Raw genomic sequence first — 17250 nt, forward strand, 5'->3', positions numbered from 1 at the left:
AGGAATCAGGGGAGAAGGACGCAGGCCCCAGAAGTATGCCAACGTATAAGACCCCAAGGCAAAGATCAAACACTGCACTTGATCTGTCAAGTAACCCACTTGGCCTTGTTCTAAGTGTACTTGACTTCCTTTTGTTCTTGATCTTAAGTTTTTTAAATAAATGTTCACTCCTGCTCTAAAACTTGCCTTGGTCTCTTACTCTGCCTTATGTCCCTTGGTCAAATTCTTTCTTCTGAGGAGGAAAGAACTGAGGCTGCTGCTAACACTATCACTAATTAGCAAGTGTGATAACCTTTCTGGACATCCATTTCTCTCCAATAAGGAGAGAGCTAAACCTGATGCTCTCCAAGGTTCCTTCCAGTTCAAAGAATACATGAATACTATATGTAACTAGGCTGGTGGCTTGCCTTGAGATTCTAGCTTCCCAACTGCAAGGTCTGAAAATACTTGATTTAAAGTATTTTATTAAAATTATCGTCAGCATGTAGCCACTAAAAACGGTTACTATGAAGACTATGGAAAAAAAAAACATGGAAAACATTCATAGGATAAAAAGGTACTCGATAAAAATGCTGGGCTCAGCATGGATACAACCATGCAAATACACATGCATAGAATCAAAGACTTAAACACACCAAAAGGAAAATAATCATTTCACCTGTCTGATGTGTTTTTCTGATACCAACCAGTTCTCCAATATCAACACCAACTCTGTGATGTCAACTGGGTGTCCTACAATTCAATTCAATTCTGACACTAGAGTTAGCATCAGACTCCACAGGCTTACAGGCTCAGCCTCACAATGATACTGACAGGAGGCAGCCAAATGCCAAGGCAGACAGGGGCAGGTCCTTGGTGAAACTGCACCTCCAAGCTAAACACAGTTTAAAGCCTGAAAGCCAAGCTATAAGTTAAATACTTGGACCGGATTGAGAAGTTATCTTCCCATTTGGTGCACTTTCCTCTGATTGATCCCTACCCTTCACCTATTTTATATATACCTACTGTTTTCTAATTGGTTTTCTGCAGTGTCATGCCCACCTTTGAGTGGCGTCTTCGCTTTAAACTTTTTTGCATACTCACAAACCAATCAGCATGCACTACCCATTCTGAGTCCATAAAATGCCCCAGACCCAACCACAGGGAGAGAAACCACCTGACTGTGGGTGTGTGGGATCACCCCCACTCCCCATAGTCCCTTCTCTGCTGAAAGCTGTTCCATTGCTCAATAAAATCCTTCGCTCTCATCACCCTTCAATCGTCAGTGTGACCTCATTCTTCTTGGACACTGGACAAGAGCTTGGGACCCACTGAGTGTGGGTACTCTGAAAGCCTTTGCCCTCACTGGTGGAGAGCAGCCACACTGCTGACTGGGCTGCTAATGTACCACCATCCGTCGGGCTGCAGACAGCAAAACTCAAAAAGCTAATTAGCACACTAACATTCCCTCTGGGTCTTCGGGGTCACAGGCACCCCTACCTTGAGGTAACATGCCTGTTCTGGCAACAGACCCTGCACGGAAGCTGCTCCTATGTTGGCACTTGGAGCTGCTAGCCAAACACCGTACTCGCTCACTCATGTGCTCACTCAAACAAGGGGCTGAGTGCAGCAGGCCAAGTGAGCAACAAGGCTGTTTATGTCACCTGCGTGCAGGCGGACTGAGTCTGAAAAAAGAGTCAGCAAAGGGTGGTGGGATCATTAGTTCTTATAGGTTTTGGGATAGGCGGTGGAGTTAGGAGCAATGTTTTGCAGGCAGTGGGTGGATCTCACAAAGTAGATTCTCAAGGGTGGGGAGAATTATAAAGAACCTTCTTAAGGGTGGGGGAGAATACAAAGTACATTGATCAGTTAGGGTGGGGCAGAAACAAATCACAATGGTGGAATGTCATCAGTTAAGGCCGTTTTCTGTGGATCTTCAGTTGCTTCAGGCCATTGGGATGTGTACGGGCGGGTCACTGGGGACATGATGGCTGAGCTTGGGCTCGGAGGCCTGACACCTACTATTTCATACTGAGAAGCAACAGCAATCTATTTCTCAAACCCAATTACCCTTTCCCTCCTCTTCTACGTGAAATGGTCACAATCGAGTAGACAGAGAGAAAGAAAACTAAACACTTTGCAAACATCAAAAGGGAGTTGAAGACATGAGGGATTCCACCATGAGGCAGACATACAGCCAATCACAGCTTCCAGAAAATGCAGGCTGAAATTCTGTCCAATAGTTACTGGTGAAAGCTTTTATGTCTCCGTTCTTTAAAATTCTATATTGCTTGATTATTCATAGAACAGTTCTAGCTACTTGTATCTTATATGGAAATACAAAGAGCTGAGAGTAACCAAGCAACAAGGACACACTCTAGCGGGGTATCATAACTGATTACAGAGCTATAGTTGTAAACCAAAAACAAAATTTGAAGCCCTCCATCCCCTGCAACTATCTGAATGGACTCTCTCCTTAGCCACGGCATTCAAAAAATTTAACCTGAATAACTGGTTCAGGCCATGACAGGAAGTGGGGATTGGATGTGCCTCATTATTCCCCTGCAGCATTAATGTCAACACAGACCTTAAGTCTCATAAACATCTGTAATCTATTCTCTCTGAAGCCTGCTATCTGGAGGCTTCAACTCCATGATAAAACCTTGGTCTCTACAACCCCTTATCTTAATCCAGACACTCCTCTCTCTCATAATAACTCTTTCAACCAATTGCCAATCAAAATATGGGGTGAAGTCTCCTCACCCCTTCGAGTTGTCCTACCCTTCTAGATTGAACCAGTGAAAACCTCACATCTATTGATTAATGTATTATGTCTCCCTCAAATGTATAAAAGCAAGCTGTATCCTGATCACCTTGGGTACATGCTGTCAGGTTTTGTGTTCACACAGTCATTAAGATAGTGTGAAATTGGTACAAGGCTAGACAAAGCTACAGAACAGTGGAACAGAATACAGCCCAGAAGGTGAAGGTAGGCTTTTCAATCAACAATTCTGGTTAATTTTGATCTAAAAACAAATTTGACTGTACTTCACCTCATAGACAAAAAAACAAAAAATCAATACCCAGTATATTGTAGCTCTAAAATGACAAATGAAGAGCACTAATAATTTTTAAAGATACTTAAAATATATATATTTTCATGATTGGGTTAGAAAAATAACTTTAAGACGGCTTAAAATGCCCTAACCAATAACACCAGATTCATTAGAGTGAAACTGAGAATTTATACTAATCAAAAACCACTATTGAGAGAGAGAAATAATACTTGCAACACACTTAAGCAAAGGGCTCAAATTCAGCATGTAAAAATAACTTCTCTACAAATCAATACGAAAAAGAGAGACAATTCATTAAAATTGAACAAGTGACTCAGACAGGCACCCCACAAGAGGACATGCAATGGCCATGAAAAAGTGCTTGGCCTGGCTGGTGATCAACGAAATATCAATTAAAGCCAGAATGAGCTCAAATAAGAAAAACCAAACATACCAAACGCTAAGAATGTGGAGCAATCAGCACCATCACATGCTGCTGGTGGACGTATAAACGGATGAAAATCCCTTTGAAAAAGTGTTTAGCATCATCTGCTGACACAGAATCCAGATATGCCCTATTACCAGCAATTCTATTTCCAGGTATACACCCAAAAGAAATGTCTTCCTGCATTTATCAAAAGGCATGTCCAAGGATGTTTAGAGCAATGTTTGTCATTAAAAGAAAAATCTTAGGGAAATTAAGTTTAACAGAGTTTAACTGAGCAAAGGAGAATGCGAGAATCAGGCAGCCTCCTGGGCCAGAGCAGGCTGAGAGAGCCCAGTGCAGCCATGTGGCAGAAGAAGATTTATAGTCAGAAAAAGGAAAGTGACAAAGAGAAAACCAAAGTGAGGTACAGAGACAGCCAGATTGGTTACAGCTCAGCACTTACCTTATTTTAACACAGTTTGAACAGCTGGCCCCCTTTGATTGCAAGCCAAAACTCAGTGATTGCCACAAGAGTAGGCTACCGTCTATTTACACCTCCATTTGCGTTATAGTTAACTACATACATCGAAACCTTTAGGTTGAACTTAAAATACATAAGGAGGCAGCTTTAGGCTTAACTTGATTTAGCATTATAACAGCCACAAACTTTGAACAACATCAGTGTCCACCAGCATTAGAATTGGATAAATACACTGTGATATAGTCATATAATGGAATACTACAGGGGAATGAAAATAAATGAACTATAGGTACACATAGCAACATATATGATTCTCACAAGCATAATGTTAACAGAAAGAAGTTAGACACAAAATGAGTGAATTTATATTAAGTTTAAAAGCATATGAAATTAGGCCAGGCACAGTGGCTCACACCTGTAATCCCAGCACTTTGGGAGGCTGAGGCAGGCGGATCACTGGAGGTCAGGAATTCAAGACCAGCCTGGCCAACATGGCGAAACCCCATTTCTAATAGAAATACAAATAAATCAGCCAGACATGGTGGCGCACACCTGTAATCTCAGTTACTCGGGAGGCTGAGGCAGAAGAATTGCTTGAACCCAGAGGCAGAGGTTGCAGTGAGCTGAGATGGCACCACTGTACTCCAGCCTGGACAACAGAGCGAGACTCCATCTTAAGAAAAGCAGATAAAACTAACCTATAGTGTTAGAAGTTAGGATAATGGTTTTCTTTGAGGGAAAGGGAAACTGTAGCGATTGGAAGGGGGCAAGAAAGAACCTTCTGTTGTGCTAGAAGATGTACTATTTATTGATCTACATCATGGTTACCTGGGAGTGTTCAGTTTGCTATAACTCAGAGCTATACACTCTTGTGTAATTTTCTCTATTTTTGTTACTTTCCTATAAAAACTGGTTTAAAAAAAAGTAGTGCTGCAGTTGAACTTCATAGATACTGTCTTATCTTTACAATAATTGTTTAAAACTACCATTACCCTCATTTTTAGAGACAAGGATGAAAATCCAAAGAAGTAAATTATCCTGCCCCATCACAGCTGGCACATGACAGAGCCACAGCTTCAAACTCAAGTTGAGTTGATGCTCAAACCCATGAACCCTGCAGTAAAAGTAATGCCAAACTTAATTATGTCTTCAGGACTTTCCCGGTCCTACTTTCCTTTCCCTCTGAAATCATTTTCTACATTCTCATCTCATGTTCTCAACCCCCATCAAGTGCTTCCTTTTATCTTGGGGGGGAAAAGTGCTTCAGAGTTTACCTATTGCAACTTTGGGTTTAGTTATTTCTCAGAAATAATCTGTTCTTTCTAGAGAAGAAGAAAAAAATGTTATTTACAATTTCCTATCTGGTTTCTATGGAGAGGGTGTTCTATTTGCTGAGCTAGTTGATGGCTATAAGCACATAAAAAGTGGACTGAGCGGAAGGAAGTAAACTGCAAGTGAAAAGGTGTGATGGGGCTGCTGGGGGAAAGGTGTGGTGGGGTTGGTGGTGGAAAGGTGTGGTGTGGCTGGTGGTGGAAAGGTGTGGTGGGGCTGGTGGTGGAAAGGTGTGGTGTGGCTGGTGGTGGAAAGGTGTGGTGGGGCTGGTGGTGGAAAGGTGTGGTGGGGTTGGTGGTGGAAAGGTGTGGTGGGGCTGGTGGTGGAAAGGTGTGGTGGGGTTGGTGGTGGAAAGGTGTGGTGTGGCTGGTGGTGGAAAGGTGTGGTGGGGTTGGTGGTGGAAAGGTGTGGTGGGGCTGGTGGTGGAAAGGTGTGGTGGGGTTGGTGGTGGAAAGGTGTGGTGGGGCTGGTGGTGGAAAGGTGTGGTGGGGTTGGTGGTGGAAAGGTGTGGTGTGGCTGGTGGTGGAAAGGTGTGGTGGGGTTGGTGGTGGAAAGGTGTGGTGGGGTTGGTGGTGGAAAGGTGTGGTGGGGTTGGTGGTGGAAAGGTGTGGTGTGGCTGGTGGTGGAAAGGTGTGGTGTGGCTGGTGGTGGAAAGGTGTGGTGGGGTTGGTGGTGGAAAGTGTGGTGGCTGGTGGTGGAAAGGTGTGGTGGGGTTGGTGGTGGAAAGGTGTGTGGCTGGTGGTGGAAAGGTGTGGTGGGGTTGGTGGTGGAAAGTGTGTGTGGTGGTGGTGGAAAGGTGTGGTGGGGCTGGTGGTGGAAAGGTGTGGTGTGGCTGGTGGTGGAAAGGTGTGGTGGGCTGGTGGAAAGGTGTGGTGGGGTTGGTGGTGGAAGGTGTGGTGGGGCTGGTGGTGGAAAGGTGTGGTGGGGTTGGTGGTGGAAAGGTGTGGTGGGGCTGGTGGTGGAAAGGTGTGTGGGGGGTGGTGGAAAGGTGTGGTGGGGCTGGTGGTGGAAAGGTGTGGTGGGGTTGGTGGTGGAAAGGTGTGGTGTGGCTGGTGGTGGAAAGGTGTGGTGGGGTTGGTGGTGGAAAGGTGTGTGTGGCTGGTGGGAAAGGTGTGGTGGGGTTGGTGGTGGAAAGGTGTGGTGGGGTTGGTGGTGGAAAGGTGTGGTGTGGTGGAAAGTTGTGGTGGAAGGGGGTTTGGTGGTGGAAAGGTGTGGTGGGTGGTGGTGAAAGGTTGTGGTGGGTTTGGTGGTGGAAAGGTGTGGTGTGGCTGGTGGTGGAAAGGTGTGGTGGGGTTGGTGGTGGAAAGGTGTGGTGCAGCTGGTGGTGGAAAGGTGTGGTGGGGCTGCTGGTGCAGGAGGCTGAAGCCAGGATGGTGGAGAGGCCGCTTGGTGGATGATCTGGAGAAAGAAAACTTGGTGGCTGGCAATAGACAGAGATTTGCACAAGAGAAGAAAAACGAGGCCACTTGGAGAGAAATTATGAGAAAGACAATGACTATTGAAAGATGTTTATAAAAATGTGGTATAGAATATGGCACATCAATCTCATTCTAATCTTCCCAAAAGAGGCCTCAAAGTAGACTGAATGCACTGGTTTTATTTTCTCTAAAACCCAGTGAAATCTCTGAAATAACAACTCTTAAAATGAAAAAGTTTGTTCATGTACCTCCCAAAACCATTTACATATACACCATGCATTTTACCACACGAACTCTGGCTCAATGAATGGTAGCTGAATGAACCTCACCTGAACTTTCCAAGAATCCACGGACTAGAAGCATTTTTATTTGCTTGAAATTGCTTATGCCTCATAGCATAAAAAATACCATTCACTCCCTTCTTTGATTTCTATTTGAGGAATCAAAAGAACAGCATGAAACAACCAAGTGAGTTTTTGCAGATGAGTCCAGTGAGCCAGGATGGCCTCGTATGCTCTACATTACTGTTCAGGTCCACTCACTTCAGATCCCATAATTTGTAATAATCTGCATAATTTTTTATTGACAAATCATAGTCGTATACCTTTACAGGGTATATGATGTGGTGTTGATACAGGCATACAATGTGGTACGATTAAATTAAGCTAATTAACATATGCATCACCTTTCTTGCCTATAGTTTGTTATGGTGAGACATTTGAAATTTATTCTTAGTTATTTTGAAATATAGAATACGTTATTTTTTACTATAATCACACTGGTGCTCAAAAGATCACAAAATCTGTTTCTCCTGTTCATCTAAAATGTTGTGTCCCTTGATCAACGACTCTCCATTCCCTCCGTCCCACATCTCCAGCCTCTGATAATCATCATTTTATTCTCTACTTCCATGAGTTCAACTTTATTAGAGTCCACATATAAGCGAGATCACGCAACTTTTGTCTTTCTTGTGCCTGGCTTATTTCACATAGCATAAGGTCCTCCTGACATATCCACATTGGCACAAATGACAGAATTTCCCCCCGGCCTTTTTAAGGCTTGATTGGTATTCCATTGTGTATATATATCATAGTTTATCCATTTACGCATTGATGAATACTTACACTGATGTAATGTCTTGGCTATTATGAATAGTTCTGCAATGAACATAGGAGTGCAGTTATCCCTTTTATATACTGGTTTCAGTTCCTTTGGATACATGCCCAGAAGTGTGATTATTGGGTAATTTAGTAGTTCTATTTTTAGTTTTTTCAGGAACTTCCATACCATTTTCCATAATGGCCATACTAATTTATGTTCCCACAAAAAATGCTTCTGATTTCATATATTTTCCTTGTTGGATCTTTAGATACTGGTATACTGACAAAAAGATTTTTTAAAAGTTTAATCCATCACTCTTCAATTTGAGACTATCTTTATCTTCAACTTATAATTCCAACTCATAATTATTACATATAATTTATCAATACAGAGTATTAATAAGTTATGTGTATCTTTCAGCAATTCATAATCTCCCTACTGTCATCTGTGAAATGAATAAGCTGAACTAAATGACCTAAGCTGTTTGCAGCTCTGTTTTTTATATTCTAAAAACTGAGACTCTGTACTTTAATCTCTTGCTTCCACTCTCCTGAGCCAAAGATCTTTACTAATATTTTCGTGAACACAATATGTGATTCTTGAGTCTCCAGTCCCCACTTCCGATTCCTCTCCTAAAAGTCAAGCTTTAGTTCCCATTTATGTTGAGTCAGTCAGTCTCCTCTCTACAGCTCCCAGCTGTGTACGTATACTAAGCGGAAGCTTAGCACAATACACTTCACCTCTAGTTTCCCAGTGAACCTTTTTCTGCAATCCAAAACTGAAAGACATTTCTGGTCTTTAGTCTGTACAGCTTCCAATTTCTAGGCTATCACAATCCAATCACTCCATGTAAGTGATGATAGCATGCTACAGGGGTCTATGGAAGATAGTACAATGAACAAACCCATTCCGCAGACGGTAAAAGAGAAAGTCAGGATAATATGTCTGGACACGTAACTTTAAAGGAAAATCCACTGCTGACTAACGCAGCCCGCTAGCTATGAATGCAGAAATTAAAGCTCAAATTATAGTAGCCCAATAAAGTAGTATGAGGTATTTATAGCTCTCTTTGACTGGTAAAGCAAGGATATCTGACTTACCAGGAAGGGTGGCAAACAACTCTCATTTCATAATGAAGGAAATTCAAACGAGAAACAAACCAGAAAACAGGTGGATCTTTATTAAATTGAGGGATGGGTTATTTCTCTATTTAATCTAAAATACTCTAAATAGGGATGTTTCTGAATTGCTCCCAGGTTCTGAGGAAAGATGTATCTCCTGGAGATGCCACATGTCTGGACAATTAGCTTACTTTCAATAACTACAATGTATTGTGCTAAGTTCTCTTCTCTACAAAAGCTATGGTCCTCACACTCAGCACAGCAGCACATCTGCCGTTCCCCAGCTTCCGGCCAGCTCTGAGATGCTGCAGGTAAAGACAAAAGCTTTTCCAGATGCACACTGAGAGAGAAACCACATATGCACAATTCAATTCAGAAAGCATGAGTGTTTTTCTTCAAACTTGTTTCTTTCTCATTCTGTGAGCAATTCAGTCACTGACAGTTCCCTAAATGGTATCATTTTAATTTCAAAAACATTAACCTCACTCCCCCTGAGGATTTTGAGATGTACATCACGACAATGTATTTTTTAAATTTCTTAATAGTGAGAAATTTCAGGCAGTCCTTCATAATACAAAATAGGAGATGGAGGCGAAAGGAAGCCCAGCTTTGGGTTGAGTATTTGGAACAGGTTCTTCCTCTGAACCTCGAGGTGTCCACAGATAGCTGTGGCGTGGGGTGGAAGGTCTAAAATATATGCTAAATTCGGTGTCATGTTTTCTTCTGTGGCTTTCTATCACTGCTAGATTTTAAAGGAGTCGAAAAATATGAAGAATCACTAACCATGGTAAAACTGAGGGAAAGTACCACAGGTCAGTCCAAATGTGTCCTTGACCCAGTCAAGCCCTGACCCTGGGGAGAAAATCACCTGCAATAAAGCTAGCATGCTCGAGTCACTAGAGGCTTACGAGCACATTAGACTTCTAAGGAAAACAAATCACAAGAAGCAAATCCATACCATGTATTTGTCTTTGAAAAAATATGCCAGGGAAGATATTTAGAAAAAAATACAAGACATATACGCATACATAAATATATATTTATATGTAAATAAATACTATATATTTAACTTACTCAACGTCAAGAAACTTTGAGTAGCTTTATAAGACACGCTCTTGGTGAAGATAGTAAGAATTCTCACTCCTACCTCACATTGATTTATAAATTAATACAATTCGAATAAAAATTTTGTTTTTCTAGAAGAATGAATATATGAGGGAACTCAAAAACATTTTTTAAAAGTATGCAAAAGAAATGGAACTGTCAGATTCTGAGATGTATTGTAATGCTACAATAAGATAGGGCATAATATACAAACATATGAAAGACAACAGAAAGCCCCCAACAGTCCTAAACAAATTTGGGGGAAATAAAAGTCTGTTATAGAATTCATTAGCAATTTAGAAAAAAAGTTGTCTTCGATCTCTAGCTCAGACCGTATACCAAATTAAATTTTTCATACGAAATGGAGTGATGGAAGGAGAGAAAAAAAGAAGTAGAAGGAAACCCTTCAAGAAATATGAAAACATTGGTAAACTTATATTAGAGAAAGTCTTTTAAGCTAAAAGAAGAATCAGAAATTATATGATGAAAGGATAGATTTGATTATGTCAATATTTAAAACTTCCACACATCACAAAATACAGTAAAATTTAAAACAAGTGATAAAAAGTAAAATAACAGTTTCAAAAGGGAAATTCTTAGGGACAGGTATTCAGTAAGAAAAAACAACTATGGCAACATGGTAATACACATCAGAAACCTTAGAAAGGCGTATTCTCTTATGTACAGCAATTCTGTCAGCATTTATCCTAAGATAAAATACTTCTACACAAAGACTTACAGTACTGTTATTTATAATGTATCATGTATAAGTGAAATAAATTTTTATAAGTAGTAAAAATCATTTGAAGAGTTTAAATAAAAAAGTAGTCTATAATGATTCAAATTCTACTTTAATTTTTCAGTATTAAATTCACATAGGCCTGTCATGTTTTAAAATATTGACAACAGTTCCTCTGAAATAGAATCATAGAAAGTTTCTTTTGCTTCATGACTTTTCTGTGTATCTTCAAGTTTTATTTTATTTTGTAATGTAGGGGAACATTTAAAACCCTATGAGAGATTTTCTGAGATCCGTAAACCCTTCATATTAAGATGAAGCAGGAATCTACAGAGCAAGCCTCTGAATAATAGCCGTCATATTTTCCATGAACTGATTATACTAGAAAATATAACCCTCCCACAGGATGATAAAAACAGAAGTTTGTCTTTGTGCCTTGGTCCTGAAATCCTGTGTCGTGCGGTATGACAACACCAGCATGTGTGTGCAGATTCTTCTCCAGGAGGGCTTGAGAAGCCTGTCCGCCCAGGGCCTGCCGGACGCTCATGGCGGCAGTGTAACTGTGCAAGAGATCTCCTGCGTCCGCGCAGGGCCTGCTGGGCGCTCATGGAGGCAGTATAACTGTGCAGGAGATCTCCTGCGTGCCTCTCCAGGTCTGCGCCCTTTCTGGGCCCCACTGACAGGTCTGAAATGATAGGCTCAAGTGCTCCCGGTCTGCTGACTTCTCTCTGGATTTGGCCAATGGGAATGACGGTGGGGGACCAGACAGTGGGATGAGAAGAGATCAGGCTTGGCCGGGCGCGGTGGCTCAAGCCTGTAATCCCAGCACTTTGGGAGGCCGAGACGGGCGGATCACGAGGTCAGGAGATCGAGACCATCCTGGCTAACACGGTGAAACCCCGTCTCTACTAAAAATACAAAAACTAGCCGGGCGAGGTGGCGGGCGCCTGTAGTCCCAGCTACTCGGGAGGCTGAGGCAGGAGAATGGCGTAAACTCGGGAGGCGGAGCTTGCAGTGAGCTGAGATCTGGCCACTGCACTCCAGTCCAGGCGACAGAGCGAGACTCCGCCTCAAAAAAAAAAAAAAAAAAAAAAAAAAAAAGAGATCAGGCTGTCTGCCCTCAGCATCCCGCCTGGCATGTCACTATGGACCGGTGGCACCTCCCTGCTGAGGGCTGCAGGTCCTGCCCAGCAGTTGTCTCCACACCACTCAGCCTCCCTCTTAAGTTCTAGCTTCTGAGAGCCACTCCTACTCTTGCCCCTTCAGGCCTGGGTGTGGTAAAAGCTTGTTCTTGGTACTAGCCCCAGAGTAGCGCTCTCTTACTGCTTTTCCTAAACCCCGTCTGTACCTTTATGACAGGTCTCTAATAAACTCTCCTCAAATCACTCCATTTGAGTGCCAGCTGATTCCTGATTAGTACGACCCTCATTCATACAGTCATATATGTAATTACCCTAGAGAAAACAAAGCTAAAGGAAAAAAGTGACCTAACGTTGTTTAGGAAATTTTCCATTCCAGTTTGGGATAAACAGAAGTTCAGCCCTATGCTACTTCTGTGCTTCAATTACCTACAACATCCTTATGCTTTCTTTAGTGCTGTCTGAATTGCTCTGCTTAGAGGAAACAATCATTTTCCACCCTTGTGCTGTTCACTCTTATACAATTATGATTTTTGGAAAATCAAATGTGTGCAAGAAGACTTAAATCACTATCCATATTTTCATCAAGAATATGAGTTTTCATCCTGGAAGTCAAACACCACAGAAAGAAAATGCTGTGAAGTAACCAATGCCCTGCAGAGTCATAAGCAGCAACTGTGTAAATGAAAGCTAGAAATGATCTCAAGATTCAACTGCCAGTGTGTCCTCAATCCAGTCTGATATTATGGAAAAACCTACTGAACCACCCACCTTTGATCTGTTCATATCTATCAATGAACAGGAATGGAAAAAAGTATTTTTCTATAACCAGAAAGATAGATAGATCTTAATACACACACATACCTAATAAAAACAACAAATATAAGCCATGTATAGGTAATCTCTAAATATCAGGAAGAAGGCAAAGAGGTTTCAGGGATACACACACACACATGCAATTCTTAATATGGGTATATAACCCATCTTCTAATGCTTTGGTGTCATTTTACAGTTCATGTGAAACTTTCACTTAAATAGTAACCATACCTAGATTCCCATTTCATTTAAATAAATTCAAGTAAAGTTCCTAGGCAGGTTTCCAGAGAGTTAGGTTGCTTTACAGTTGGCCATGCATTAAATAAAGCTTTGTCTCACAAAAGTGAATGAGTAACTGATATGGTATCTGTACATTCACTCTGCACAAGGTTCCTTTATCTCCAAAGCATTACTCAAAGACAAACAACAAATCAGATTACAGCTCTAGAGAACCATACTCTGCCTCTTCTAGCAACACTGCCAGCTCACAAAACTGGATGAGGACCAACCACCGGCTTCCTGAGGGATTTGCAATCTACTTGCTCCATCAGGTCCCCCAAGGTTCTCCTGCCTCACACACATGCCCCCTTTCATTCATTCCACTGCATTCATCTTTCAGCTTTCAGAGGCTCGTTAACAATATGCGTGCAAAGGTGCACTTTCCCAGCAAAACCAAAAAGAGAGCCTTCAGCAATACATTTTATAATGAAACAAAACCCCAGATTCTGAGAGTCAACTAAGCTAGAACTAAAAGCCATTGCAGGAAGAGATTCTTTCCTGGGCCCCTAGCTTCTTTTCACATTACCTGCTTCAGTGTACTTCAGTCCCACTTTTTCTTCTGCGTCTTTTGTCTTTGGGGGTGGCCAGACAGCTTGAAGTCTGCCAGGAGTCCTGTCATCCTGCTCAGTCGGGCTGTGGTCAGGCTGTGGAAAGAGCAGGCAAATAAGAAGTGAAATGTAGTCAGAGCCAATTAATTCCTGAAAAATGGCATGCTAACCCTAATTCAGAAGTTAATTTTAATGGCTAGTTGCACATTGCTCTCATTCACTGCAACTGAGGTATCTTTCTATAGTGTGACCCTTTTGCAGAAGTGTAACGTGATCAATTGAGGTGAACATGTAAAACAACGAAAAAAACCTTGAGGCTAAGTAGGTATCACACAACCCTTAAAAGATGGTTTTTATTAATTTCAAAAAGCACAAATATACTTTGACCTGAAGATACAGACATAAATGTACTACACCGAAGTACATTTATAGGAATGTTTACAAATGTATCCCAGACTCCAGGATTATTTTACATAAAGACTAACTTCATGAACATCAGTGGTAGACCAAGACACACTTTTTCAAACATTCCACACTGCTAAACTTCCTTTTATTCCTATAAACGAATGAATGAGATTACCTTCATATTCCAGTCATTTTTATATGGGTTGATTTTTACAACTAGGAGACTGCTACATTGTGCTTGGTTTTTTAACTGCAATCTGAGAAATTTTGCCAAAGACTTTCATTTTTAACATTCTAACTGAATATTTTAAATATATAAGAGGAACGATAATCATACACTGAACTGATATTAAGCAAGAAATTCTATTTATTGTTCTTATGATCGTTTCAGATCTACTGGACAGGCACTTGCTCATCTTTAGCAATTACCTGAGTTCGTCTTCTCTGAGTAGTAACAGCTTCCATTAAGTAGATGCTTCTCATGCACTGCCTTTAATTCTTGTAACAACCATATAACCAATTTATTTTCCTCATTTTGCATATGAGGAGATTGAGGCTTGGAGATTATTAAGGTTACCCAGCCAGTAAATGGCAGAAGTAGAATACAAACCCAGGTCTCATTCTAAATCCAGTGCTCAATCTGGAAGCCTTCCAATCAATGTGGAACACTGTAATCACACCACAAACACCTATTTTGCCAAATGGCAGAATTTCAAAGGAACGATAGTTTCTGCGGAGGTATAATTAAGTGGTGAGGAAACCCTGTAAACCTGGGCTGTACTTCCATCGTGCATCATTTCCTCATGCTACTTTATCAGTGCATTTACCATCAACGTTTAAACTCACGGTGACAGTTATCCTTTTCCTACCTGCACAGCTTTATGTATATTCCTCTTATAATATTCCAGATGAAAGTCACGAAGCATGAAAAGCACTTCTGGCTAACTCCGTACTCCTTACAGGACAACGTAATTTGACTATAATCTTTTTCCACCTAAAAGAATCACTAACAGGCAACTAGGAATCACTTTGGGAGGAAACCTGGAAAGAAATACAGCCGCACCATATTTTATATTAAAATGCAAAACCCAATTCTACATACACTTTTGGAATCAGAGGGGCCATCCGCTGGCTTTGACTTGGACCGTTCAAACACAGCTCTTAGCGACTCCTTCTCTTGTCTCATCTTGCGCTTGAGCGCTTCCAGCTCAGAGGTGTCGGCTGTGGTCCCCTTTCTGGGGGGCCGGATGAATAAGGCTTTAAAAGCCTCCAGGGCCGTCTCTGGCGGCTTTGGCTTGACCTCACCACCCTGGGTTTGGGCTACTCCAGGGCCGCTCTGGCTCTCTCGATCCGCGTTGCAGCCCATCTCTTCTCTCCTGGGCGACTCAGGGTCTGCTCCCTTTGGTTCAGTTTTGGGTATGTCAATGTTGAGGAGCAGAGAGAGCTGCTCCAGGAGAGTGGGAGTGGCCTTCGGCTCAGCTGCTTTCTCCTCAGTCTTCACTGTCTGTGGCCCTGCCTGCACTAAGGACTTCTGCACAGGCTGGGTCAATTTGAGCAAAGCTAAGTCCCCATCCTTCGGTTTAATTTCAGTGATGGTCTCTCCCCCCTCAGCGGTAGCCCCCTTCTTCAGCACACGAAGCCCACTGAAAAAAGCTGGAAGTTGGAATGACTTCTCTCCAGAGGTTTCTTTTTTAGAAGAGGCACTCTCAGTGACACCAACACTCGAATTCTCGCTTGTTACTGCAGGTAGGACTCGGGACCCTTCTTCTCCCACCTGGCCCTGGCTGGGGCGATACTCTGTCTGAAGACCACCATTGCCAGCTTCCAGTTTGCTGCTTATCTCAGGTGGAATCCTCTGAGGATCTTCTGCACAGAGCTCTGCACCGTTCATCTCCCCAGTGACAGTATCTTCCCTGAAACCTCCTGGGTTTTCCTGGGACTCCTGCAATGGCTCAGATAAAACAACACTAGGGGACTTTGGGCCATGGGTGCTGCTTCCCTCCTCTGGCTCCTGGCCACCGTCATCAGAGTCAGAATCACTGGTGGTGTGCACGAGGGTCCCACGAACACAAAGGACATCGTCCTTTGTCCCTTTCCAAGTAGAGAGGGGAAGCAGCTCTTGAGCAAGGAGAGATGTCCCTGCTTCTTTTCTCTGACTTCCCTCTGATTCTGTCTCCACCTTTGCAGTTTTCTCATCATTTCCGAGGTCAGGTGTAACCTCAGATTCTGCTTCCTGTGGATCCAAGCCATTGCTGGGATCATCCTGCTGAGATGTGGGATCCGCGTCTAAACTGTGGAATGCTTTTAGCACAGCATCTTCCTCTTCTGGATTCACAGATTCCAACTTACTCGTAAACCCAAACAGGGATTTCATAGAGAACTTACTCAGGATCGACTGAGCCACTTCAAGTCCGACTTCAGGTTTTGCTGGTTCTGAGACATCACTGCCATCCAGAGAATTATCAACGTTTTCCATGTCTCAGTAATGCCCTTGGTGGAAGTTCTGACTTGTGTTACCTTCTCCGGCTCTCTCAGTTTATCCAGTCCATCTGCTCTTAATTCACAGGACAGAGAGCAACAGGAACCGGCAGTTAGGCTGTCAGCCACACAGCAAACACACTTGGTCTCTTTCAGGCCACTGTGCCCTCCTTCCAGTTTGTGCGATGATGGTATGCCAGGGTAACTGGGAAAAGCCTGTGGAGTCTAAGCCCAGAAGCAGCCGAGACCGCGCACCTTACTACACACGGACCAGGGACGCTGCTCTTCTGAAACTTCCGTATTTACCCGGGGACAAAAGCCTTTTTGTCATAGGGAAAGTCAGCCTGCCCTGTAATCCCAGCCCAGGACTTCACGAGGAGCTCCGCCCCAGGCCGGCGGTTCTCCTGGTGGCATTCAACTTCCTCATTGGTGAGCAAGCAAAGGCTTCTGAAAGTGCTGAGCCGGCAGGCTGATTCTGAAGGAACTTAAGCCACTGCCCAGAGAAGCCTAAGGGAATCAGAAGTGAATCAGCAGAAAATGACTGAAATACTTCTGACACAGGCCTTCTTTTTCATCTGGATTATGATCAGAGAGGCCTGGGGCATCCAGGCCAAAAAACTAGCTGTACACCCAGATCAGCAGCCACTTACAACGCAGCAATCAAGGAAACGAATTAAAGAAAGCAATCGATCACCTCAAAAGTGCCTAGAACTCTCAAAGCAGTTAATTTACTACCCTTTAAGCTTTTTTTTTTTTTTTTTTTTTTTTTAAGTGCTTTCTTCCGCTTCCCTGCAGGTTTCATCTGGAATGCAGATTTTAGCTGCTGA

The 17250-nt window shown here is 42.6% G+C and overlaps 1 protein-coding gene across 2 annotated transcripts in view; it reads right to left on the reverse strand.

Moving 5' to 3' along the window:
- Window positions 1–17250, reverse strand: part of FMN1 (formin 1) — a 419587-nt gene that overhangs the window by 277785 nt on the left and 124552 nt on the right. Inside the window, exons 1-2 of one of the 2 annotated variants that reach the window (XM_030931577.1) lie at window positions 15048–16569; window positions 13519–13636 (exon numbers count right to left, since the gene is read on the reverse strand). In XM_030931577.1, coding sequence (XP_030787437.1) covers window positions 13519–13636; window positions 15048–16421 — 1492 coding nt within the window. In that variant the 5' untranslated portion in view covers window positions 16422–16569. Of the gene's footprint in view, window positions 1–13518; window positions 13637–15047; window positions 16570–17250 lie in introns of those variants that run through there. The other variant, XM_030931576.1, reaches the window with a different exon arrangement.

The sequence above is a fragment of the Rhinopithecus roxellana genome, chromosome 5 (assembly GCF_007565055.1).
Source record: "Rhinopithecus roxellana isolate Shanxi Qingling chromosome 5, ASM756505v1, whole genome shotgun sequence".
NCBI classification, from domain to species: Eukaryota; Metazoa; Chordata; class Mammalia; order Primates; family Cercopithecidae; genus Rhinopithecus; species Rhinopithecus roxellana.